Here is a 27,289-nt window from a genome sequence, read left to right as displayed (position 1 = left end):
GTTTGACACTCACTTTCAAAACCTCCCGGTGCAACAGCGAAACCATAAGAATTCACAGAAAATCAATAATACACCATTTCCTTCGACTTCTATTCAGTAAGAAATCTGAAAATATTCAATGTTCTGTAATTATACATTAACTCGTGATAGAATATTGAAGAAGAGGATGCTATAGAAATCTGTATAAAAAGAAATAGTGGCCTAGGATCCGTAAACTCGGCCATTGTGATATCTCACTACAAAAATGGCATCTTTCGATATTATTTTGGGCGGTACATTTTGAATTTTTCGATTTTCGGCAATTATGAGCTAATCGAAAACTTCAAATGTTTCCCCAAAAATATTACGGTAGCACTCGTTTCCAGTTGTGCCGAATGACGTCATTTTTGGTGAGATAACTGACGAATCCTAGGCCACTGTTTCTATTTTTTCAGATTTCATCAATATGTAGTTAGTTTTAAAAAATTGAAGAAAAAAAAGAAAAAAATATATAACTTCGGAATCAAAATTTTGCCGAAAATTTCAAATGAAAAAAAAGGCAGAGAAGACATGAAAGATTGAGTCATTTTTTGGAAACAAAGAGAGAGCGTTTTTTCTGTTGTAGTGCCAGAATGTTTGTTTAATCTTCTTTTATTCTACTTTTTTCAAAAAAAGATGAAATAAAATTGAAAAGGGACAAAAAAAAAACAATCATTGGTGTCTTTTCCCTAAGAAATTAGTAAAAATGAACATGTAAATATGAATGTCGATAGGAATCCCGCTGTGGCCTCATTCATCGGAAGGGACCTTGTGTTGTGACCTTTTTAGGGCCTTGTTATTAGAATGATTACTAATGACTACGAAATGATACGTATCCGTTATTTTCAAATTTTTCTTAAATCGCTGGTTTTTTGTTTTTTTTTTGCAAAAAGAATCCTAAAAAACGTTTTGTTTTATAACAGACTTGTCACGGGCCGGGCCGGGCCGAAATCAGGAAAAATTTTGGCCCGGCCCGGCCCGGCCCGGCCCGCCGGGCCAAACTCAGGAAAAATCTCGGCCCGGCCCGGCCCGGCTCTTTTGAAACATTTTGAGTTTTTGATTTTTTTTTGGAAATTTTAGGAAAAATGTGAATATGTATGATAATTTAAGCATTTTTACTCTTATTTTCCGAAAAATTTTAAATAATATTTGGTAAAAACGGGTTCCCATTTTTTGAAATCAAGAAAAATTTCGGCCCGGCCCGGCCCGGCCCGGCCCGCCCCGGCCCGGCCCGGCCCGCCCGGGCCGAACTCAAGAAAAATCTCGGCCCGGCCCGGCCCGGGCCGGCCCGATTTTTGACAAGTCAGGTTTTATAACGGTTGACGTCACACAGAGGAAAGCAATGAACTCACGGCAGAGAAGCGGCTCAAGGTAATATAAAATCAAATAGGAGTAAAAACCGATATAAAAAATGAAATTAATTAATTGTGAAATGTGAAACCTAATTTATCAGAATCCACACCCCCTCCGTCCACTAATGCGCACCAAACGTTTCAGGCGCATTTCTCGTGCTTTGCTGCAAGAAACGCGCAAATACTAGAGAGGCACTCCTTCGAAAATTCAAGATTTCACTTAAAAAATATGAATAGAAATGCTCATCAACAGAAAAGAAATTATTGAAAACCTACATTGACAACTTTTCAGACACCCATTCCGATCCGAGTCGGTTCAGAATTACAGTTTCAGTTAAATGCTGACTTTTTCACGTTTTTACAGACTTTTTTGGTGATTTTCGATTTCAGAACAACAATCTTATCATTAGAAAGTCCAATTTATAAATTTAAACAATTTTTAGTCAATATTTCGACATAGTTAAAATTACATAAACGCACTTGTGATGGCTGAAAAATGCATTTACTTTGTGCCTTGTGTATTTAAAACGACTTATATAAGTGTTAGAAGCTTGACTGACAGACAATTCTTCCAGAAATTCCGATTTTGGAAAAATACAGCAATTCTGAAAATTTCAAAATTGTAAGGGATATCGTAATCCCTTAGGTATTCCAAGATCCCACCGGACTTTGTACCCGGTGACGCATCATCGTCATCCCATCCGGATACTTCCGGGTCTCTGTCCAGGACAGGCGAGCCCGCTCCCACGTCCCATTCCCATTATTAAGCCTAACACGATTCTTCCAGATCTCCCGTCAACGTCTCACCAACTCAAACACTCTCTCGCCATCAACCCACACTGTCAAAGACGCCGCTCCATATCCCATCCACATCACATTCTGGAACCGTCTCCAATCTCCAACACTATCTCACCCAGCTGCCCACAAGATCCAAACCGTCTCAAACGTCATGCACCATAACCAAACCTCAAATGCTCTATCGCCCACAGTCCCATGATGCACATTCCTGAAGCGCCCGTTGCCCTGCCTGTCTGAAAGCCGCTGACTCCGCCCATCGAAGATCCAGTATAAATACCGTTCTTGTTATCATTCGAGACTTCTTCTTCCCATCCTTATTCTTACCCTATAATAAACCTATCTAAACCACGAAAACCTCTACTGGTAGCAGCGAGTCTTGGTGGCCGTGGACCCGCCGAGCAAAAGATCGACCCGTTGTTGGATAGGAATGGTAAGGTAAGTTTTGAACCGATTAGTGCAGGTATATTGAGTGCCAGGGGGGTAATTGGACCTCTGCCGCCCCTGATGATAAGTTGAGATAAGTTAAGTTAAGTTTGAGTCGGACAAATACGTGTCAGGGATGCATCCGTAGGAGGATAATTTAGGTATTAAGCTTAGGCGCCAATTAGTTTAATACTTAGGTCCCTCATAGTTTTATTTGTTGAGTCTCCCTGCCTAGTCGTAAGAAAAGTCTTATAGAGACATTTGAGAATTTTGAGAAATAAGTTAAGAATTGAGTTAAAGAGTTAAGAGTTAAGAGTCAAGAGTCAGTAAGAGAATTCCGTACGTACGATGAGAGTTGAGAGTAGTCCAAAAGAATTGAGAAAATTTGTGAGATAGGCAACAAAGGTTGACCTTTTAAGATATGACTCAGAGTGCAGAAAACTGCAGTATTGTAATGTGTACACAATCCCCCCACCCGCCCGCCCCCTTTTCGTCCCCGCGTCTTCTATTTCCCCACCGTTTGAATATAACAGTCCGGTAGCAATCTTTCTTCGCTCCCTGTTATTTTTTTTCGTCTTGCCTCGTAGCGACAAGTTTAGGAATTAAGTTTCCCCTCTTAAAGTAAAAAGATTTGTAAGAATAGAATAAGAAAATAAGATAGTTCGAAGTCGTTTTCCCCACGTGTATGGTACACGTGCGTCAAGTGTTGTTAGCAAAATATTCGTTGCTTCAAGTCAAAGGAGGATCAACTTCATCGAAGGTAAGTCTGGGTTCCCAACCGGCTCGTATGCGCAATTAACGGTCCCCAGTCCAGTTGTCTTAAGTTAGTCAAAATCATATCGAAACCCTCATCCTAAATACTTTTATCGATAGGTTACTCGTCAACCTAGAAATTTTCTTTACGTAAAAGTCCTTTGAAAAGTCGCACCGAATTCACCTATTCAAGTTAAGTTTTTGACTTTAGAAGCCGCTAAGCTAACACTATCGTTCCTCAAGGGCCTTCAGTTGTCGTAACGAAAGGTCATTTCGCGTCTGACCGAAAGCGCCACCAAAATCAGTAATACTTCTCGGCCCATTCGAAACATTCACAGTCACTTTTTATTCTACGATTTACTTCCCCGTAGCAACAAAATAGACCCCAGCGCCACAATTTGCCCCATATCGCCTCAGTCTAACGTCACCAGATTCTTCACCCGTCAGCAAATAATAGGTACGCCCAAGAAGTAACTTTAGTTAAGAGTAGCTAAGTTAAAAAATCACTTGAGGTAAATTTTTTTCCGAAACAGGATCAGGTCGCAGCCCTGATTGAACGTGACCATAAAAACCCTCAGCCAAGCAAACCCAACCCTTCATTAATAGAAACCGCGTATCAAATTACAAGTTCACCCATCGGCTCACCCTTTTTGTTTTTGTTATTTTTTTTTTATTCTTCTCTGTCACCATCCTCGCCCGCTTCTGTTTATTTCCATCCTTCCCGAATTAGTTCCCCAATTTCAAAAACCTCTTGTTATATCACCAGTGTAGAAACCGAGTTCCAGCTAAACTCTAAACAGCGAGCGAATACAGTCCGATGGAATTATTTTTCTTTCCACCCACGACTTTACAGCTCTTACCGTATCTTCTTTCCCCTCTTTGTCCTCCTAACGTCAGCATCGTTGTTTCGCCCCTTGTTGCCTCATTCTTTTCATCCTACCGCATTTTCACAACGCGCCATCTAGCTGAGTCACTTTCTATCTTCTTCTAACTTATTGTCCGCAATATCGTAAGCCTCGTCCCTTGGCATGGAAGCCAAGAGAAGGGAGCATCTATCATGTTTTTTTTTTTTTTTTCGCGTACTGTACCCTTCTTCCCCGTTTCTCCCCCATTCTCCTTATACTGATTTCTCGTCGCGTTCCCGTCGCCATTCTCATTATTAACATTACGATTGCCATCATCATTTTTTTTTACGTTTTTTTACGTGAAGGAGCCCGTTAAATCCTCGTACTATTTATTTTATTTATCCCGGTACTAACTTGATTCAAGCCCACTTACGTTTTCTTTCCCTCTCTGATTTCCGTCTTTATTAAAGCCTTCGGTTGGCCTCTTCCGTCACCCATCAAAAATAACGTTACTTATTTTTCTATTTCTTTAGCTTTCATACTTGCGTACTATTCACACCCTTCATGAGTTCACAACCATCCGTTCTTCTCCGTCCCGATCAGCCACGTCACTCTATCTACCCACGTGGACCCCTGGTCGATGTACACGCCCACACCGGCGTAGTGGACGGAATCACCATAGGAATTGTCAAGTTAGAGTTAGAACCAGCAGGCATAGGCCGCCTTCCTTTTATCCAAACACCCTCCCGTTATTTCTGGCTCATGGGTGGTGTTCTCCAGGTTATGCCTCCAGCATCCCATTCACTCTACGCCACCTTCGAACCCCCGCACTTCGGCTATCACTGCATTCAGGCCTGGAAAAGACATGGCGCAGTCTACGGTAACCACACATGCGGTTGCACCTTGGAATACGACGATTTCTACGACGAAGACGACCACTTGGACATAGACCGGTGCAGGGCCAGGCAGTTAGCTCAGGACGTCGCCGAGAGACTTTGGAACCTATGTCCGGTAGAGGGGATGACATTCCTCGATAGGACAAGAGCCTAGACGAAGCGTAGGCTGCACATCCCTACATTCCCCAGGTCGCAAACATTTTTTTAATTTTTCTTCTTCCACCCACTTACGTTGCTCTCCGAAATTACCACTACTCCGCTTTTTCAGTCGTCTCTTTACCTCTTCCTCCTGCTTAAAAATACGCAACAGACCAAGGTTACCATTTCAGCATACTTGAGCACTCCTCACGCCCGCCATGGATTCGCCACCACCCCCCGACCCCGTTGCCCGTCAACCTGAACAATACTGGGCAATTGGACCTTTGGTTCAGGTCAACGTCAAGACCTGTCTCCTTGACGATGATCTCACCGCATGGGTCACTTTGGACCTCGAACCATTCGAGCCGCACGAGATCACAGTAGCCATGGAAGAAGAAGAGGAAGAATCTCCGGGTTACATACTCATGGACGGACGCCTCCATGCTGCCACCGCGCCACCTTGGAAAGCCCTCAGTGGTCCCAGAATCACTACGCCCTCGCAACCCGAGCCACAATTCTGTGAAGCGTCAACCGAAGCCTGGAAAAGACGCGTCTCGTTCGACTATCTCAGTTGCGGTTGTCATCCGGAATATGACAAGGACTACTGGTACCACGACATACCGCTAGTATGCATAACCCGTCAGTTGGGACAGGCTATCGCAGAAAGAATTTGGAACAACCTCCCAATAGCAGGGATGAGATTTTCCGCTCGAATTTAATTCGTAGAAACAGACGAAGCGTAGGTTGTACACCCCTACCTTCCACGCGTTTTTGTTTTAAATCAATTATCCGCCCATCCGTTTTATCTGATTACTAACCATGTCGCCCTCGAAACCGCCCGTTTTTCTTTTCCTCTCTCTTTCGCTCGTTAAGAACCAATACCCAAACAATCAAAAGTTATAATTTCAGCATTCTCGAACATGAAGAGAGCCTTCACGGAGTCTCAACCATCGATTCCGCCCGGACCTGGCCGACAGGACCCACCGCCATGGAAAGTCGTACACCTGGTCAAACTCAACGTCACGATTCGTCTCGTCGATGAAACGCTCACCACATGGATCGGGATAGATGATTCACCATTCAGCATCTTCGACGTCAATAAACAACTTTATGGTTACGTACTCGAGGATGGTCGCCTCGCCAGTGGAGATCCACCCTGGCGACAGAACCGCAGAGACAATCCATCACCATTGCGTTCCGCCAAACAATTCCGCATAGCGTCGACAGAAGTATGGACCAGACATCGCCCAGTCGTCGAACTCACATGCGGTTGCGATCCTCATTACGAGAGGGTATTCTTTCGCCACGACGACCCAATAACGTGCATGGCCAGACAGATAGGCCAAGCCGTTGCTGAAGGAGTCCGGAACCACGTTCCATTGCAAGGAATGAGAATCCCATTTCGAAACCATAATTAAATTTTTTTTTTTAATGCACGAAGCGTAGGTTGCGCATCCCTACCTTTTCTTTCCGAATTTCAACATCCTCCTCACCCAAGCTCGTTCTCCTATTCCTTCCTCGAAAATACCATCGCACCGCCTCCGAAAACACATTTTCTCCTCTCTTTCGCGTTACTTTTCTCTCTCCTTCTCTATCTCTCTCCCTCTCGCCACCTTTTTCCTTTTCTTTTTCCTACCCCTCGTTTAAGAGCTAATATCCAAAACCATCAATGTTATCATTTCAGAAACCAACGAACCAACTCACCGACCAAGCAATGACCGACAACCCGGCGGATCCTCCGCTCAACGATCAACCACCGCCGACCGACCCCGCAGCAGCAGCCGAGGATCTTCTCCTCAGCAACAACGACATCGAGATGATAGACGTCTCGCCTGAACAGGAAGCAGAAATCCTAGGAGTCGACGTCACCGAAACCAGCACCGAGGAGACACAGGAATCCACGGAAAAGCCATCTTCGGTGAGCTCGGTACACGGGGAAGAAAACGGTTTTCAAAAGGATCGCAGCTCCGAAAAGAACTCCGTCGTAACACATCCAATTCAAACCTATGTTACCTCAGATTCTGCTGATCCAAGCGATCATCCGTTCGCACCTCACTACACCTTCGTTAAAAACACCCCGCCGAGCATGAACGAGCACGTCCGCTGGATCGCCACGCAAATTGACTTAGCTCACGTCACCTTCTTCCGCGCCAAAACCGAAGCCGCCTCTCACATTTTCACAGAAGGCGGAGGAGGCCGCAGTGGAGCCCCGAAAACCGCGCTCACCGGAATCACTTCCAAACCATCTGACTGGGGAGTGATCTACATAATTGTAGAGAGCGACGGAAGAGGCTGGTACGCGAAGCCCCATCTCCTCGTGGCAAACGACAGACCTGACCTTCACATGGTCTATTTCGACGTATTCGCAGACGACCTTTCGAACCCGGGCGTAGCACCACACGCCAACAACTACTTCCCAGGCGACGCGTTGTACGTTACCAAGTTGGTAACTCGGCCGAAGACAACCGCCGACGATAAACCTGTGTCTTTTGCTGACATCCACCGTACGAAAAATCACCATTTTTGGAAGATTAAGACTTGTTATCTGTTACACAGAACCTTTCAGGAAGACGTCGTAGCCGTCAAGGTAAACTCAAGCAAATCTCGTTCGGGAAAAGTCCTCTGCGTCGCCGCCGGTTTTAATACTCTTGTAACCGCAAAAGTGGACATGTTCAAGGCGCTTGACAAAACAGCGTCAACAGGAACTATTGTTTCAGCCAAAATTTTCTGCCCGAAGCTTAAGACGGGAGAGTTCGTGTGGAATCTATCCGACGAGTCACGCCCATACGCAGCCGATCAAACGCGCGACCACGCTTCTTCCATCCCAACTCTCCCTAGTGTCATCACTCTCGCCGCAGCTTCCACGGAAACACAGGAAACAATGTGTCACACCGTCCAGCCGTTCAAAAAGTTTCCGAGTGACATCAGAAAATGCTACAAAGCACTCTTCGACTCCGCCTACCTTGGTCTCTCTGGGACCCTAGCGCTCGCGAACAAAAACAAAGACTTCCAGGTCCACACTGTTCTCATCGACAGAGTCCTGACGGTGCGCAACAAACCAACGATTTCGTTCGTGCTAACGAATCTCAGCGGCCCCGCCCAGATCTCCCAATGGGCGCGCTCATCGGTCTTCCTCATGAAGGCCGACGGAAGAAATCTGCAGATGGAAGTCGACGACGCCTCGTTTGTGGACAACGACCTCGTGATAAGAGCAAAGCTGATCACTTCAGAATCGGAAGCCGTGGGCACCGCTTATAAGATGAACCGAGTTCGCACCATCGTCTGGCAAGAGATGGAGAACAACGAGTACCATCTCAAGCTTTTCCCGTCCGCCGCAGTCTACCAGACAATGGATCCAAAAGCTCCAGTCAAGCTGTTGTTGGAAGCATGCCTCGGAGGCCGACCAATTCCCTGGGAATCGATTCCAGATCACCGTTTCAACATCGAAATGGGTAGCGTCGTATTGACTTCGGAGCAGTCAAGATACGTCTGCGCGTTGGCTAAAACCAACATCCCAGTTATCGTTGCCAATTCATCATTCGGAGTAGGCAAAACCACCATGATCGCGGCCGCTCTTCACATCACCATCCGCGAGTCCGCAGGAAACAAGATGCACCTCGCCATGGCAACCACCAACGCCGCGACCGCCGCCATCGTACTTTCCTACTCAAAGATCTCCAATGCCGCCACCATCATCCGCATGATCTCCGCCGCAAACTACGACCACATCGATCCGCAACACAGAACGTCCTTTGACTTCCCAGTCGTTTGGCCGCGTGAGTTTGACAAACTTCTTCAGCGCACGGACAGCGATGACCAAGCACCCATCACCGAGATAGTCCTCGACGCATACGCCCACCTTCGCAGAGTGCAGACCATCAGCCTCAAGCTCGTTCGTCGAAAGGATCTCCAAAATGCCCTCAAAGCCGTCCGGAAACCAATCCGCACCATCTTCGAGATTCTCGTGCAGCTCATCAATCCACGAGGAATCATTGGAACAATCTCCTCGGTGACTGACGCACTTCGGGAGAACGGAGCCATGTCTCAATACGGATCACGCGTCGCAACCGTGCAGATGGACGAAGCATCACAGATCGCCATCCACTCAGTCATTGCCCTGGGTCCACTCTGCCCAAAAGCTCGATACGCCTTAATCGGAGACATCAAACAACTCAAGCCGTATGCCGACATCGATCTGCACGAAGTCCTCAAAGTCCCCGCAGTCGGAAACCTGTTGGGAGGAACATCGAAGGCTTCATGCCAACTGAACATCTCAGAAGTCCGTAGATGCCCGTTCGAAGTCACAGCCACGAGTTCGGCCATGTTCTACCAGAACCGGCTCACGTCGATCAGGACTCCAGGAGAGAGAAGCCGTTTCCTTGATCTTCTTGCCTTCAACAATGGTTATCCGCTCCAGATCATCGACACCACCAGGTTCGCCGCCCAACAAACTTCTGGAACCTCGCTCTTCAACCCAACGGAAGCAAGCATCGCCCTGGCAATCACGTCACGAGTGCTAGCAAGAGAACTCGACGACACCCCAGCTTTTGTCGGAACCATCGACGCGTCACAAGGACAAGAGTTCGACCTCGTGATCGTCCTCACCTCACGCTCCAAGTCCTTCCACTCGTCCGACAGAGCCGGTGAGAGAAACAAGGCCCCAGATGGAACCGCCGCCGCCGATCCTGACTTCATCGAGAGCCCGGAAAGACTCAACGTCGCCATGACCCGCACCAAATCGCTATGCCTCGTGTTGGTCGATGTCGCCGCCGCCGGACGATCGAAGTTGTGGTCCAACCTTTTCTGCAAGATCCCGCCCGGAGCCTTCCACAAAGATCCGAGCCACCTCATGCGGCATCTGCAGACGCTCCACTAGATGTTTGGAAAATTTCCAAGGTAATCCACCTAGGCGGGGGGCAAGAAAATTCAAAATTATGGAAACAGTAGTTCGTTTCCGAGGACTGGATATGACAAGGTCGTCCCTATTAGTATCCAGTCTCTCTCTCTCATTTTTTCGAGCAACCCCTAACACCAGCCTAAACCTCAACAAATCAAAAAAAAAATCAGCCCATAAAACCAATACTAAGTACCAATATTTTCAATATTCCTTCAGAATCCAAAAAGAATTTTTTTTTTTTTTTTTTTAAAGCCAACACCAACAACCGATAAGACACCTGTTTTCCTTTAGAGGACCAGGGTCGGTCCTCGCTAAGGAGGGAGGTGTAAGGGATATCGTAATCCCTTAGGTATTCCAAGATCCCACCGGACTTTGTACCCGGTGACGCATCATCGTCATCCCATCCGGATACTTCCGGGTCTCTGTCCAGGACAGGCGAGCCCGCTCCCACGTCCCATTCCCATTATTAAGCCTAACACGATTCTTCCAGATCTCCCGTCAACGTCTCACCAACTCAAACACTCTCTCGCCATCAACCCACACTGTCAAAGACGCCGCTCCATATCCCATCCACATCACATTCTGGAACCGTCTCCAATCTCCAACACTATCTCACCCAGCTGCCCACAAGATCCAAACCGTCTCAAACGTCATGCACCATAACCAAACCTCAAATGCTCTATCGCCCACAGTCCCATGATGCACATTCCTGAAGCGCCCGTTGCCCTGCCTGTCTGAAAGCCGCTGACTCCGCCCATCGAAGATCCAGTATAAATACCGTTCTTGTTATCATTCGAGACTTCTTCTTCCCATCCTTATTCTTACCCTATAATAAACCTATCTAAACCACGAAAACCTCTACTAAATGTAACAACTCGTCACAGACATAATATTTTTCGATAATTTTGCTTTTTTTATTTAGCCAGATGTCTAACTCGAAAAACACAGAGGAAAAATTTTCGAAAAAATGTCGAAAACACTCTTTTTTTTCGAGGAATACCGAATCTTCAATTCATTTAAAAAATTGGCAAAAAAAACACGAAGAGTGCGCCAAGAGACTGCTGGCGCACGAAAAACAGGTGGGAGGCAGCAAAGTTTGGCGCTTTAGTGGACGGAGTGGGCGTGGAATCAGCGACCTTCATATTCATCACTCCTTTTTCACTTCTGCTTTCCTTTTGCTTATATTGTAAGGTATCGACTGGATTCAACGGACTGATAATTCTCACTTTCAATGTCTGCGTCTCCACGCGCACCTTTATCTCTCACCCTTTGTTATTGTCTCACCATTTGACCTCTCCCGTTTGCCCTACGCCCGCGGGCGCCAATGTCTCCCGCCCCCGCACCAGTATATAAGGCCGGGCGAAAGCTCATTCAGGGCCGATCTTCTTGATCCCACCTTTGTTGCCTTTTACTCACTCTTGTATCCTTTATCCCCACGCCCCTTTATCTGTAATCTTAGTTAATAGACTAATAAATCTTTAGTAAAGCGCATAACTGTTTACTTTAGTTACATAAACACATAATCATTACTGGTAGCAGCGAGTTGCGTCTCAAATTTGAGACGTTTAAACACCCACCCACCCGCCCCGCTTTCATTGATTTTTAGTGCGCTTAGGACTTTTACTCCTTTAACTAGTCAACGGGAGTGCACGCCCGTAGTTTTAGGTTAGTAATCGTAGGATTTCATTAGTAATTTAGGTAAAATTTAACATTTTGGGTTTCATTTAGGTTAACGGGAAGCGCGACTGTAAGAACCGTCTTCACCGGTTATAGTAGGAACTGCTGGGGTTGCCTAAAATTCGTGAGCTCACATTGGACCGCCGTCCATTGTCGCATTCCCTACTTCCCCTCTTAACAAAATTGTTAATGCATTACAATTTTTCGGCCCGTTTAAACTCGTTATTGTTTCTCTGTCCGGTTATTCCCGCCGGCAGAGCTCCCCCTCGGTTATCCCGTTTCAGCTAGTACGAAGCACATTTGGTACTTCGACACGCAAAAGAACAACATCTGGCATCGTCAACAGTCAAGGAGTAGTTCAACGGCAAAGAACACCCACACAACTGCACACTATCACACAAAAGGTAAATTTAATCGAGGTTCTGGTACAGAGTAGTGCGGGAAGTTTGAACATGGGGTGACCACCGCGTCACCTCTCAAACGAACCCCACAACTCTCAGATCTCGCAGTTTCAATCTGTAACCGAGTGTGAAAGCATTCTCCACAACTAAAACCATTGCATTTCTGTTGTCGCGAGATAGCAGAATGTGATGAGACAATTTTTACATTCGCGATGGTCGTCGAAGTGCAGCTGATCGGATGGAAAGTGAAGATATTTGCTCAGCTTCGGAGCATGAAGTAAGGTGAGAACAGCAAGCCTGTATACACAAGCCCCTCAAAAGCAGGGATGGTCCGCAAGGTCGACACGGACATAGCGAGGTGAGAACAGCATCGTGACTGTGTCCGCTCCCCCTATAGTCACTAGGGATGACTTGCCGTAGGTGCAAGGCAGAGACAGCGCTCGGACGCGAGCATGGAAGTGGTATGTGCAAAGAGTAGAGTACATACACCCCCTTCGCAGTCAAGGGATGGTCAGTAAGCAGAAAAATAGTAAGTTTAGCCCCTACGCAGGCTAGGGATGGTATCAGAAGCCTCCAACAGGAGCAGCAAGAAGTTTGGAGACAGGTAGAAGGAAGAAACCTGTAAATTTAGCCCTTTTGCACAGGGAAAACCACGCCAGAAGTGGGTTTTCAACGAAGTAGACGCGAAATGGTCATCAGTTTCCGCTCAAGGAAGCATTTCGTCGTCGAAGTTGTTCACCGGACGCAACATCACTGTCCAATCACGGAAAACATCTGAAAAGTCTGCGGCGTTCTCTCAAAACCCCAGATTTCCAGTTATCGGCAGAGGAAATTCACCGAAAATCGATGGAGTACAGTAAAAACTTATTTTCGGGTTACTGTACCAAAGGCGCACGAGGGATGGCGGTCGACGGGTCTCACCGCGAGAAACACGCGGCGCGAGCCGCGACGCCCACAGTTGAGGTAAACAACAACAATTTCGTCACTCCTATTTTCGAAACGTCGACGGCTTCGATTTTCAGCCGTTTTTCAGCGTTTTCGCCACATTTTTTCACTTCTTTCGAGTTTTAAAATTTTTCTACCACGTTTTCAGCCAATTTGGAAACTAATTACTGCTCAAATTAAGTAAAATAACTCGGTTTGACAATTGTTCGAATTCGGCCTAAAATTTTGCTCGTTTTTGTTGTTAACTTTCGTCGACCTCAGCCTATTTCCGTTCGTTTTCGTCTTAAATCGGTCGCTCATTAAATACATTTCCAGGCTGGAGCGAACATCGAACAGCGAGAAAGAAGGAGGCGTAGCCGCAGGCGTGGCCACGAGCGAAGTCGGAACATGGGATGACCACCGTGTCATCCCTCCGACGAACGCTTGCGGCGCCGGCGAGGCCTCCACAGTGATTCACACCCAACCGAAGGATGCGTCAGGTGTAAACCCGAGCATCATTCAAAACCCAACCGAAACAGGTGGTATATCGGGCGTTGGCTCGGATGCCAACCTAATTGTTAACCAATTGAAAGAGATTGGAGAAATCCGAGATCTGAAAAGCCTTTCAGATACCGATGGCACATGGAAGCATCAATTGCTTGGATACACCGCGAAACCAGTCAAGGAAACTGAAGAGGACAATGGAAAAGATTCTGTCCCTCGAGTATCGACAGAAACAGCCAGAGAAGACTGCAACGTCTTCGCTTCGGCAAACAAAGATCGAATAACAACAATCGATGAGAAAACGTCAGAAGATGACAAGAATAGAGCATTTCCCACTGGACGGAAGAATCTGGCAACTACATGGGATGCAGTCGAGACAATTCAAGCCGAACAACCGAGCAACTTGGTATCGCGCACCGGTCAGATGAACCGAGCATCCCTCGAAGCGGGTAGAGCAAGCCAATTGGTGGATTCCCCGTGGACAAAGACCAAATGCTTAGAACGAAAGGTAAGCGAAACGTGCCTCTGTTCCGGAGTTGTGGACATGGTTGGAAAATGGGATGACCACCGCGTCATCTCTCCAACTACCCCCACTTCTCCAAGAGCTCGTTCATTGTCTTCGAACCGTGGCTTACGCCCACAGATCTTACACACCCCTGTTGTCGTGAGACAGCAGGGCGTTTCTCGTGATGAATCGGCTGCCGACATGCATTTGTCGCAGAGATTGATCGATGCTAGTGAAGGCATCATGGAGAATAGCCATCCACCCATGGCTAACAATTTGACTCCGATAAGGAACGGAAGCCCTCAATCTGAAGAGGAGAAAGACGAGAGCATGCCACATGCTAATCTTGACATCACAGTACGTTATGAAGTGTATGACAGCACACCTAACGAGCGAAACGAGGAATCGCCAAATCCAGAAGACGTGCAAGCAGCTGCGACAGCAAGCGGAGGAACCACATCTCCCGGAAGCACACCTTCATTAAGGCTCAGCAACGGAAACATCTCAAACATCCAGGAAGCGGTTGCATCTGAAGCCAACGATGAGGATGAGGTGGAAGCCAATCAAGTCAATCAAAGACGAGCGGAGATCAACGAAGAAGAAGGCTTTCTGCCTCACGTCATGGCACCACCGTCCAAGTCGGCAACTTCGTTACCAGCCCACGAAAACATCAACAATTCCGTGCGGTCATTCAGAGATCACTTGGTCACGATCAATCCAGATGCTTCGCAAGAAGACTCCAGGAGAGCATTCCTCACCGTCCTCAAGTATCGAGCACGACGCAGAGCTGAAAGCATGCTGATAGAAAAGCCAGAGTCGACACTCAACGAGCTGGTTCAAGGTTTGAAAGAGAGGTTCGAGTGCACTAGCCAGGTACAGCGGAACAAGACTCATTCGCGATCAAGCAATGAGTTGCCAGGCGAGTCATCTGCCGATTCCCTCTTCCACCTGACCATCAAACTGGCTAAACAGTCGTACCATGAGTATCAGAAGAACCTCGAGCACCAAAAGGAAGACGTCACACTGGAAAAGTTCCTGGAAGGATTGAACCAGGCAATCAAAAGCCTGGTCATACGGGAGGCACAATCGACGATAGATCAGTCCCGGAACACGGCCCGTGAAAGAGAAGCATGTCTCGTTCCCAACCAGCAACCGCCGGAGCCCACCCAATTGCTCGCGCAACTGGCAGCTTCGTTGTCAAACACGGCAACCAATCACAAAGATCAAGATGATTGTCGGGACCATCGGTCAGAACGACAAGGTCGGGACGACGACTACAGAGGTCGTAGTTCTGAGATTGACTCCCAGGTAAGTCGAAGAGAAATCTTGCTTACTTTTACAGGAAAGTGTCACTATTGTGGTAAAGTAGGACACATGGCAAGGAGCCACAAGCTGAAGCAGCGGTCAGTGGCCAACCAGCAAAAGTCAAAGGATCCTATGAGCAACCACCAGGTTTTCCAGGTGGATGCGGAAGAAGACGCAAAATGCCTTCGCGAGATGATTCTGTGGCAGGACCTCCGAATCCACGAGCTCAAGGAGTGGAATGATAGACTCCGAAGAGACAACAGCAGCTCCACGAGCAGGGACCAGACAAGTCAAGCAGACCCACCAAGCGCCATGGCCCTTTGGACAATATTTGGCCAAAAGAATAAGTTTCCTAGGTCTAAGTTTAACTTGGTTTAGTAGACCAGGGACGGTCTCGTATAAAAAAAGGGAGCCGGGAAATGTCATCCTGGATGAATTTCTTGGTGTAGACCTAGGAAAAGCGGTTTCCAAAACCAATTTTCACCCCTTTTTTGAACCCCAAATTTCCATGACTTTTGTTCGGTTTCCAGAGAAACTCGTTCACTGCAACCGTTGGTTCTACACTGGACATTCTAGTCACGTGAGCTCTGGCCACTTCGGCAACACACTTCGTGTCAATCAGGCAACACCGTGGTCCAAACCAAGCAGCTGAAGGATGATCAATGGATCGAATCATCAGTCCGTTCTACGAACGATCGAGGACGATCTCGAATAAAAGAAGGGAGGTGTAAGGTATCGACTGGATTCAACGGACTGATAATTCTCACTTTCAATGTCTGCGTCTCCACGCGCACCTTTATCTCTCACCCTTTGTTATTGTCTCACCATTTGACCTCTCCCGTTTGCCCTACGCCCGCGGGCGCCAATGTCTCCCGCCCCCGCACCAGTATATAAGGCCGGGCGAAAGCTCATTCAGGGCCGATCTTCTTGATCCCACCTTTGTTGCCTTTTACTCACTCTTGTATCCTTTATCCCCACGCCCCTTTATCTGTAATCTTAGTTAATAGACTAATAAATCTTTAGTAAAGCGCATAACTGTTTACTTTAGTTACATAAACACATAATCATTACTATATCGATCTCCATGTTTGACTTGTTATCGATGTCCGTCGCCAAGTCGAGAAGATACTTGAACCCATAACGATGAGCCCCTTCCCCATAAGCAGGGTTGGGAAATCCCGGCCCGGCCCGCCAGCCCGGCCCGGATTCAAAAAATGTGCACCATTTTTTCACAAATTTCTGCAAATTTTTCATTTTAAAAAAGTCAAATTTCTCGTACGCTAAGGCTTTTACAGATGTTCTAAAACACAGTAAAAAAATCCACTTTTTTGCAAATTTTTTTTAAATTCAAAATTTTTTTCAAACAATTTCCAATTTCTACAGGAGCCGGGCCGACGAGCGGGCCGGGCCGACGAGCGAGCCGGGCCGGGCCGAAAAAAATTTACCAGTCGGCCCGGAATTTCCCAACCCTGCCCATAAGGATGTGTAGCGAGGGAGGCACGATATTTGCAAGACGGACATTGTTGGAAACAAAAGTAGATCCGGGAATAACGCAGTTATTGTTTTTCTCGTTGGCGCTGTCTGGCAAATTATCCGTTTCAGTTCTGTGCTTCAAACATTGTCCTCTTTCGTATGACTCAGTCTTCACTCTAGTCTTTCACTCTGCAACTTTTCTTGGCAGCTGCACCCAATCATCTAATCATCTGATACTGAAACTTGAGGGCGCCGCCTAAATACTGTTCAACCGGATAAGATGAAGTCACACCGCCGATGTCCAGCTTAAGCTCGGTCAAGTTATTGAGTTGCTCGATGGTATCCGCAAGATACTCCTTAATTGCTTCAACATTCTCGTCGTCTGCGAACAGGCCAAGCGGGACAATGTGATAAGCACTGTGCAACAACGTTCCCGATAGTTGCACACAATTTGAACTATCCTCCTGATTTATCACCTGAAAGTAACTTATATTTTCTATTCTACTGTTTTCTAGGTTACCACTAATACACATCCAAATTTTGTTCCTTGTGGAATCATCAAAAATCAGTGTGATGTTTTTAGCCAGATTTTCTACTTTCTCTACCGAGAACTTTTCCAGATCTACAAGCTGAACCTCTACAACGTCCTTTGCATTTCTTTCATCTGGCTTCTGGATTCGTTCTACTCGAAAGAGATTCCTGGAGGCGTGCATTTTTTCTTCTTGACGGATGGATCGGAGTGATAAAAATATGTTCGGAACACCGTGCTCATCAGGGACGAGCGGCAATGCCGTTGCCGCGTTGTCGGAATTGCCGACTTTCTTCAATGCAATGCCGTTGCCGGGTTGCCGACTTTTTTTCGGCAATGTTTTTGTCAAAATCTATTCAATTTTCAAGCTGAATTCGACAAAAGTAAAACAAAAATCGAAAATTCTTGATTTCTCGATCCCGCGCCAAGACCTGGAAAGTTTTCCGTGCATGTGCCTTTGAAATTACCGTTTTCAACTTCGATATTTCATGCTTTTTCAAAAAAAATTCAAAAGATTTTATGACAAAATGGGTAAATACTCTGATTTATTTGAAGCAAATGTCACTTCAAAAATAAAGTGAACTTTGTGCAATTTTTCTCTCCCTACAAATCGAAAGTCCTTATTATTACATGTTGCCGAAAGTTGCCGAAAATTGCCGATTTTTGAAATCGGCAATTGCCGGATTGCCGGGTTGCCGAAATTTTGCGTTGCCGCTCGTCCCTAGTGCTCATCTAGAATAGTACGGACTTCTGCATAACCCGCTCTGCTCAATCCGACTTTGTGATAAAAAGCATACGCTTCAGAGTCTTCCAGTCGTGTCTTTCCCATTTTCGTCATCGTTTTGTACACATCTCGGAAGTACATTTCCGATGATGAATCCCCTAAAATCTGATCATCCATAACACGCTTTGAATTTTGATTGTTAACCTGAGATCTTCTCGAGTTCTTCAATTCCAGATAGTACTCGGTTCTTCTGGGCTTATCGGTTTGAAAGAACACGGAGCGCTTGTGAAAAATGTCTCCAACAAGCTTGCGCGTACGGTCTGGCACATTTCGGTACGCAAACACTCTGCACAGTTTCCGAACCACCGTAGACCACGGCGAAATTTCGAATTTTGAAAATTAATTTTTATTCTTTTCTTTACACGATTTTTCTGTTTTATTCTTGATAAAATTCATTTTCATCATTTTAACAATCATTTTTACTCGAATTCCTGCTATTATCATCGATTTGTACGTAAAACCCCATTTATTTTAAAAAAATTCACAAAAACAACAGAGAAAAATGTCAACACCAGTCCGTCCGAAGCCGTATTCACTGAGAACCGAACGGGCGGTCTGCCGGAATTCAGTGATTCGTTGTCCCGCCGTCGGAGAACGGAGAAAACCGATGACGTCACCGCTGCGGTACAGTCCAATGACGAGACGTGGTGAGTCGGGTGGAAAAACGGAAAATGGTGGTTTTTCATGATTTTTAAAGTGAAAAATCGTGATTTTTGTGAAATTTTAGTCTAAAATCGCGAAATTTCGTAGTATTTCGCGCAAAAACCGAATTTTTCAGAATTTTCGGAATTTCAGCAGAATTTCACAAATTTTCCGCATTTTCTTGGTTTTTTTCAAAGAATTCGTGATGGATTCCATGGAACATTTTGAATAATGGGTTTTCCCAAAAATTTAGTGAAAAAATCATTTTTTCCGTGGATTTTCTCGTTTTCAGAGCATGACACACTTCTTACAACTGCGCTCCACCGAAACACGCTTGAAAAATGTCTCTTTTTCTCTGAGTCTCTCAATTTCGCACACAATTTTCTCGCGGTTTCGGTAGAGCGCGGTTGCAAGACGCGTGTCGTGCTAATAACTTTTTTCATGTTTTTTTCAAAGAAAAACTCTAAATTTTTCAGTGATTTGTTTCCTGAAAAGTAACATTTTAAGCCAAAATCCTCATTTTTAGACTATGTTCGCGGATTTTTTCCTGCTCCGATCTCAATTCTCCTTGGAATTAAGAATGATTGACTTTCCCGAGCTATGAGCACGACACGCTTCTTACAACTGCGCTCTACCGAAACCGAATAGAATTGTGTGCGAAATTGAGAGACTGAGAGAAAAAGAGACATTTTTCAAGGGAATTTCGGTGGAGCGCAGTTGTAAGAACTGTGCCCGAGCTAATAAAATCTACTTGAAATCCACATTTTCAGGCGGCCCAAAAGACGTGACGAATGCACCAAGCGGCAAGAGAACCCGTCCGTTTCATTCTTCCGGCTTCTCTCCCTCTGCTCCAGACTCCGCCCACCTTCCAATTCCACGTCTCCAATTCGAAAACGAGGATTTTATGGATTTATACTCGGATGACAATCAAGGAGTGCGCCCCGACTCTGTGTCTCTTCTCTCTCAAAATCTCGCCCGTTCCGTCATCACCGAACAACCGCCGCCCGTCGTCGTCGTATCGCCACGTCATCACGCGACGCTCCGCCCACGTCATCATATGCGGACTCCGGAATATCGATTTTTGACGAGAAGCTCGAAGACGTCGTCGTCGTCGAAATCCAGAAGTCAGCAATCACTTACCCCCAAACATTAATAGTCAATAATTATCGATTTCTTTTACAGTTTTATTTTGGCAAATACTCATTTACTACCATTACTCTTTTACTACCATTTGCTCATTTACTACTATTACTCATTTACTACCGTACTGCTCATTTACTACTTCACTTTTCACCATTCTCTTAGGCTTAGGTGTCTTAGAAATTCGGAAAACAATTGACCAATACGATGAATAACCGTTTTCGTCAGTTTTTTTCCAAATTTCTAAGAAACCTAAGCCTAAGAGAGTGGTGAAAACTGAATCCCAGCATATCGCTCTAAAGTAGTAAATGAGTAAAAAGTAGTAAATGAGCAAACGGTAGTAAATGAGCAGGTAGTAAATGAGTATTTGCCTTTTATTTTTTATTCGTTATGTTTTGTCATTTTTCTTTAAAAATACTGTGAAAAATAGGAAAAATCGAATTTTGAAGCCAAAAAACTGAAAAATTCGTCTAAAAATGCGAATTTTAGCGAAAAAATTTTGAAATTCGCCTGAAAATCGAAAAAAAAGATAATTTCAGTCGAAAAACCCGAAATTTTCGTACACAAGTTTTAGGTCAATTTTCAGCGAATTTTTGTAGGTTCCCGCTTCCTTTGAACTATTTTTCCACTGAAATACGTCGGAAAATGCGAATTTTGGCTTAAAAATCGAGAAATTCGCTGAAAATCGACCAAAATCCTGAGTTTTCGCAGAAAAATGCGTATTTTAGCCTAAAATTCGCATTTTTCAGCGAATTTCTCGATTTTTAAGCCAAAATTCGCATTTTTTTGACAAGTATGATTTTTACCTCAATTTTCTGCAAAAACTGGCATTTTTAGTCTCGAATTATTTATCTTTGTTTGAAAATAGTGAGTATAAGAAATATCGAGTAGAAAATATATCAAATAGGTTAATTAATAAGTTGAAGATCTTTCCGGACGACCAGACTTCGGAATTCTTCGGCGCATTTTGTGGAGATCTGGAAATTTGAGTGATTTTCAAAAAATTCGAGTATTTTTATTACAACTGCGCTCCATCGCAAACGAGAGAGTACCGGCGAGAGAGACGCAGAGTCCAACACAGATTTTCACAGTTTTTGATCTATTTTCGCTGATCTTAGGTCAAAAACTGTGAAAACTCTGCGTCTCTCGTTCGATACTCTCTCGTTTGTGGTGGGGCGCAGTTGTGATAAAACTTCTCAGCCAATAGATTCATTTTTTGTCGGTAATTCACATTTATTCCATCAAAAATCACAGGTTTCAAGAGAAAAATTAGGATTTTTCCATCGAAAATGGTTTTTTTAAACCAAAAAAAAAACATTTTCAGCCGAATCTAATGAAAAATCGGTAAAAATTCGTCTAAAATAGGCTGTAATCAAGTTTTTTTCTGGTGAATTTCTGAAAGATTCTGAACAATTTTAAAACAAATTTTGGGATTTCACTTCAGAAATTCCGATTTTTCCATCAAATATGTTGATGTAGGTGATTTTTTTTCCTTTTTAAACAGCATTTTCATCAATTTTTATTGAAAATTGACAGAAAAAGTGCAAATAATACCTTAATAATCCTCCGCTGCTCCCTAATCACATCACCCCATAAGAAGAAGTGTCCACACGTCGGACACGTGGCTTTCAGCGGGAAAATGTGCTCCGTGTATTCGTTTTTTCGTTTCAGTCCGTGAGCGGCGAGACATTTCGAGTGGAAATGCGAGTGACACGTGTCGGATATGCAACGAACGAGGCTCCACACCTGGAAATTGATTTATTGCCTTTGCATTTATATTTTAGCCCAAAAATCGAGAAAAAAACTCAAAAATTGACGAAAATAGCAAAAATTTGAGAATTTTCGTCGTGTACTCCTCGTGGACAAGGCGGGTTTTGAGATTTCGGTCGATTTTTGGGCTTTTTGCTTTCAATTTTCGTGTTAAAATGAGTTTCCAATAAGAAAATCATCCTGGAAACTAGTTTTCTGGAAAAAAATCAATTAAAATTTCGCCAATTTCAAATCGCATGTTTCTCTTGATTCCACGAGGAGTACACGACAAAAATTTCACGATTTTGATTGATTTTTCTCTAGAAAACTAGTTTTTAGGACGATTTTCTCTCTAGAAACGCATTTTAACACGAAAAATCGACTGAAAATTCAAACACTCAAAATCCGCCTTGTCCACGAGGAGTACACGCCGAAATTTCTCAAATTTTCGCTATTTTTGTCAATTTTCGAACATTTTTCCCGATTTTTAGGCTAAAATATGAAGAATTCAACGCACAATTACACATAAATCATATGTTAAAACCGAAATCCTAAAAACGAGAATCCCGCTTGTCCACGTGGAGTACACGGCAAGATTTTACTATTTTGAGCGATTTTTCTGCAGAAAATTAGTTTCTAGGATGATTTTCTCATCAGAAACGCATTAAAACACGAAAAATTGAGAAAAAAGGGCAAAAAATGACAGAAAATTCAAAAACTGAAAGTCCGCCTTGTCCACGAGGAGTACACGGCGAAATTTCACAATTTTGATTGATTTTTCTCCAGAAAACTAGTTCATAGGATGATTTTCTAGTCAGAAACGCATTGAAACACGAAAAATCGAGAAAAAAAAAGAAAATCTACTGAAAATTCAAAAACTCGAAACCCATCTTGTCCACGAGGAGTACACGACGAAATTTCTCAAAATTTTGCTATTTTTGTCAATTTTCGAGCATTTTTCACGATTTTTGGGCTTAAATAAGAAGAATTCAGAGCACAATTACACTCCCGTCAAAAGTCAGCTAGAATTTCATCAAAACTGTAGCATGTGTCGATTTACGGCGCGTAAATCTACACATGGCCTAATTTTCTCTAAAACTCGGCCACGGCCACTCGAACCTTTTCAATATCGTTTCCACACAATCGACACTCTCCCATCTCGACGTAATCCTCTCGTTTCGCAGGGACTAAACTCATTTCTTTTTTCACTTTTCCATATTTCAATTTTATGTGTTCCGGTGGGGGACAACTCGTGGGAAATGGCAATTCTTCTTTCTGGAAATGGGGGTAATTAAGGGGGCGTGGCTTAGCCACTTACAGTAATCAACCACCGAAATGTGAGAGCGAAACGGCAGAACGTGTCACTATTCATCAGTTGGCACGCTATTCGGAGTCTGGAAATATTTGAATGACTATGCAATTGAGCTCTATTGGATTTTCGGCGCGAAATTCAAAATTATGACAAAGTCTAGTGGAGCGCGTTTACTACTATGATATGATTCCAATTGTGTGGTAGAAAACTCAAAAATCCTGAAAATTTTGAATTTTCAGGTCATGGCCGAACTTTTTCTGTTCTGGGTTTCTAGGCCATCGGAGTTGTTAGCATTTTTCGATAGGAAAATTTGAATTTTTTAGTTTTTAGACACATTTTGAACTATATCATACATAGTAGCAAACGCGCTCCACTAGACATTTGTCGGTAAATTCGAAATTTCGACAAAAACTGACGAAAATTTTGAATTTGCCGCCAAATATCTAGTGGAGCGCGTTTGCTACTAAGATCTGATTCAAAATGTGTCTCAAAAAACTAAAAAATCCTGAAAAATACGAATTTAGCCGAAATTTTTCTCTCCTGAGTTTCTTCTAGGCCATTGAAAGTTATTCCACCATTTTTTCGAGCTGAAAATTTCAATTTTTCAGGATTTTTAATTGAAAAATTGTGAAAAATCGTGAAAATTGGGTGTTTTTTACCCAAAAACCTCTGAAAATTGACCATGGCCTAGAAAACTCATTTGGTGGCCTAGAATTCCAAATCTCGGCCAATAATTGTTTGAAATCGTTTTGGAGTGGCAATTTGTGGGGAAAATCGACAAAAAAAAACAGTATTTTTCTACCGAAAACCAAAAAAGACATTCAAAAAGAGAAAAAATGAACCATGGCCTAGAAAACTCCACTGGTGGCCTAGAAACCCAAAATTCGGTCATCATATCAATTTTCGTGAAAAGATAGTAGCAAACGCGCTCCACTAGACACATTTGGCGGGAAAGTCAACAAAAATTTTGAATTTTGCGCCGAATCCGAATCCAATGGAGCGCGATTCCCTTACTGATAAGCGAAAGGCGTCTCTTTTCTCTCCTTTTTCAAATGTTTCTCTTTTAGAGTCTTGGATACTGTAGGATTCTGCCACGCCCACTCGAACCGAAGGGCTGCCACGTGGTTTGGGAAACCGTGTACGACGCATACCATGTCCCTAGAAGAATGAGATTATTATATTATCATGTCACGCTTCTTACAAGTGCGCTCTACCGAAACCGCGAGAAAATAGTGTGCGAAATTGAGAGACTCAGAGAAAAGGAGACATTTTTCAAGGGTATTTCGGTGGAGCGCAGTTGTAAGAACTGTTCCGAGGGGGGGGGGTCGTGGCCTAGGATCCGACAACTCGGCCATCATTCGATTCACAGCTGGAAACGAGTGTTACCGTAATCTTTTGGAGGAGAGAAATTTTGAATTTTATTGATTTTTTAATTGATTTTTGAAGGATGGACGAGAAAAATCGGGGGGCGGTGGCCTAGAAATTCGACTTCGGCCGCGTTGATTTTTTTTTTCAAATTTTGACGGTATTTTCGATCATTTTCAATGTTTTTTCTTATTAAATTTGATAGAAAAACGCCAAAAATACTGAAAAAAAACTCGATAAAGTTGGGTTTTTCAGCATTTTTTGTTGTTTCTATCAATATTTGGGGTGTTCTATCGAATTTAATAAGAAAAAACAACGAAAATTTTCGAAAATACCGTCAAATTTTGCAAAAAAATTGAAAAAAATCAACGCGGCCGAAGTCGAATTTCTAGGCCACCGCGCCCAATTTTCTTCGAAATCAAAAAAATCAATAAAATTCAAATTTTCCTCTTCCAAAAAATTACGGTATCACTCGTTTCCAGCTGTGTCGAATGATGGCCGAGTTGTCGGATCCTAGGCCACGCCCCCCCCCCCCAAATAATAAGTACCACGGTCCCCTGGAATCGGTCTTCTTGGCTCCGCCCTTAAACCGTCCCCCATTGTGTTGCATGATTCGTCGATTCGGGTCTACAGTATACCCGATGTAACATCGATTCTTGTAACACGGGCGGTCACTTCGACTGATCAGACAATACACACCGTAAAACTCGTTTTGCACTTCTGTGATCTGGAATTTCAAAATTTCGAGTTATGTTTCTGGTGGCCGAGAATCCGTGGGCAAAAACTAGGTCACGGCCAGGTTGTTGGCTCAAAGTTGGTGGCCTAACTTTTGCAAAACCTCGGCCACCGTGTATTTGAGCTAAAAACCCCCATTTTTAGTGATTTTCGTTATAAAAAAGGCAGAAAATTGCAATTTGTCTCGAGTTTTTCCATTTTTTTGGTTTTTGGTGGCCTAACTTTTTCGAAACCTCGGCCACGGCAAGGTCGTTCTGCTCAATTTTCAATTTTTTGGCTCAAAATACCTTTTTTTGTACTTTTCGGCTAAAAATTCCAAAAAATGAAAACTATTTGGTGGCCTAATTTTTGCAAAACCTCGGCCATCAGTTTTTCACCGGAAAAATGACGAATTTCGGAGTGGATCATTGAAAAAAAGCGAGCATTTTCAGTTATTTTTTGAAAATTTACTTGGAAATATGGGGTTTTCGTTGAAAAAAAACCTCAACAAGTGCAATTTTCTGGAATTTTTTAATGGAAACTATTTGATGGCCTAACTTTTGCAAAACCTCGGCCACCGTTACAATCCGGGTATTTAGGCTGAAAATTGGGCTCCGCGACAATTCGCAACTGCGACATTCCGCAACTGCGACATTTCGCAACTCACGTAGGTTTCGCAACTGCGACACTTCGCAACTGTTTATTTCGCAACTGCGACATTTCGCAACTACGACGTTTCGCAACTACGACGTTTCGCAACCATAGAACTACAATAGTTTAACCTAGTTTTGTCTAAAAATGGGTCAGATAACTTTTTCTTCTATTTAAGTCAAATATGTTACCAGACCCTTCGGTTTCAACATTTTCAACTGACCTAAATATGCAAATGCGGTGTGGTTGCGAAACGTCGTGGTTGCGAAATGTCGTAGTTGCGGAATGTCGCAGTTGCGAAATGGCTAGTTGCGAAATGTCGCAGTTGCGAAGTGTCGCAGTTGCGAAACATACGTGAGTTGCGAAATGTCGCAGTTGCGAAATGTCACAGTTGCGAATTGTCGCGGAGCCGAAAATTGGTGGTTTTCGTCCAAAAAATTGCAGAAATTTGCAATTTTTCCCGAATTTTACATAAAATGCTGAATATTTGAGCTAAAACCCCCATTTTTAGTGGAAAAATAGGAGAAAATTTCAATTTTTCACAAAAAAGACACCTTTTCCTTCCTCTTCTTCTTCTCAGGACTCAACAGAGCTCTCAAATTCAAATCTGTCTCTTTCTCTGCGTCTCTCTCCTCTTCTTCTCTCTCCATCATCGCCACGTCATCATCATCTTCATTTCTCACAAAACCCGAACAAATCTGATTCGCCGGTGGTTCATTAATCCGTTTCGATGGATCTCGAGGAGTCATACAACTCATTGAAATCGATCGTCTTCTCAGAGAAACTGGAGTCTTCAGAATAGTGCTTCTGAATCTGACGTCATCTGAATCCGCCACGTCACCATCTTCTGAAATTCTTGAAGAGGAGACTCCGAACGAGAATCTCGCCTTTTTGTCGCCATCGAAACTCTTCGGCACGCCTTCTATCGATCGCCGTTTCGCTGGTGGCGGCGTCACGTCGTCGTCTTCTGAATCCGATGACAGTGTCAACGTCGTCTCCATCATATCTGAAGGAAATGAGAAAAATCTAGAAAAAAAACGAAAAATAGGAAATATTAGGCGGAAAATCCAATTTTTACAACGAAAAAAATTGAAAAATTATTCAGAAAATCGGTTTTTTTGGACGGATTTGGGGGCATAAAACAATGATATAAAAATTCGAAAAAACCTGTTGGAAAATGGAGTGAGATTTAGCAGAGAAAAGAAACAATAGAAAAGAAAATGTCTGAAAATGATTTCGTGTACTCCTCGTGGACAAGTGGAAATTACGGAAAATCGAGTTTTTGGTAAATTTTTTCGGGATTCTTCAAGTTTTTGATAGAAATATCTTGGTTTACGATTATTTTCTCAATAGCAGCGCATTTTAACACGAAAAATCAAGAAAAAAACCAAAAATCCGACCAAAAATTCAAAATCTCGACCTGCGCATTGTCCACGAGGAGTACACCATGAAATGTTTCGATTTTTGGCTATTTGTGAAGAAAAAAGAGTGTTT

At 43.9% G+C, this 27,289-nt stretch overlaps 6 protein-coding genes across 6 annotated transcripts; 5 read left to right on the top strand and 1 right to left on the bottom strand.

Moving 5' to 3' along the window:
* Positions 1–4,753: 4,753 nt before the first annotated feature.
* GCK72_000370 (uncharacterized protein) lies at positions 4,754–5,239 on the top strand (the record flags this gene model as incomplete). The annotated part of the gene is made up of 1 exon (XM_053722449.1): positions 4,754–5,239. One exon carries the CDS (start codon positions 4,754–4,756, stop codon positions 5,237–5,239), a length of 486 nt encoding a protein of 161 aa, XP_053591094.1.
* A 202-nt stretch (positions 5,240–5,441) lies between these two features.
* GCK72_000369 (uncharacterized protein) lies at positions 5,442–5,942 on the top strand (the record flags this gene model as incomplete). The annotated part of the gene is made up of 1 exon (XM_053722448.1): positions 5,442–5,942. The coding sequence occupies one exon, from the start codon at positions 5,442–5,444 to the stop codon at positions 5,940–5,942; it is 501 nt and encodes a 166-aa protein (XP_053591093.1).
* A 201-nt stretch (positions 5,943–6,143) lies between these two features.
* Positions 6,144–6,641, top strand: GCK72_000368 (uncharacterized protein; the record flags this gene model as incomplete). Its single annotated transcript, XM_053722447.1, has 1 exon — positions 6,144–6,641. The coding sequence occupies one exon, from the start codon at positions 6,144–6,146 to the stop codon at positions 6,639–6,641; it is 498 nt and encodes a 165-aa protein (XP_053591092.1).
* A 251-nt stretch (positions 6,642–6,892) lies between these two features.
* Positions 6,893–10,099, top strand: GCK72_000367 (uncharacterized protein; the record flags this gene model as incomplete). Its single annotated transcript, XM_053722446.1, has 1 exon — positions 6,893–10,099. The coding sequence occupies one exon, from the start codon at positions 6,893–6,895 to the stop codon at positions 10,097–10,099; it is 3,207 nt and encodes a 1,068-aa protein (XP_053591091.1).
* An 8,625-nt stretch (positions 10,100–18,724) lies between these two features.
* Positions 18,725–20,017, top strand: GCK72_000366 (uncharacterized protein; the record flags this gene model as incomplete). The annotated part of the gene is made up of 2 exons (XM_003092816.2): positions 18,725–18,869; positions 19,635–20,017. 2 exons carry the CDS (start codon positions 18,725–18,727, stop codon positions 20,015–20,017), a joined length of 528 nt encoding a protein of 175 aa, XP_003092864.2.
* Positions 20,018–20,912: 895 nt separating this feature from the next.
* On the bottom strand, positions 20,913–26,799 carry GCK72_000365 (uncharacterized protein; the record flags this gene model as incomplete). The annotated part of the gene is made up of 7 exons (XM_053722445.1): positions 20,913–20,981; positions 21,559–21,750; positions 22,873–23,028; positions 23,072–23,147; positions 24,080–24,223; positions 24,979–25,157; positions 26,350–26,799. The coding sequence occupies 7 exons, from the start codon at positions 26,797–26,799 to the stop codon at positions 20,913–20,915; spliced, it is 1,266 nt and encodes a 421-aa protein (XP_053591090.1).
* Positions 26,800–27,289: the final 490 nt, after the last annotated feature.

Source organism: Caenorhabditis remanei, chromosome I, assembly GCF_010183535.1.
Source record: "Caenorhabditis remanei strain PX506 chromosome I, whole genome shotgun sequence".
NCBI classification, from domain to species: domain Eukaryota; kingdom Metazoa; phylum Nematoda; class Chromadorea; order Rhabditida; family Rhabditidae; genus Caenorhabditis; species Caenorhabditis remanei.
This window is presented reverse-complemented; position numbering and strand designations above follow the sequence as displayed.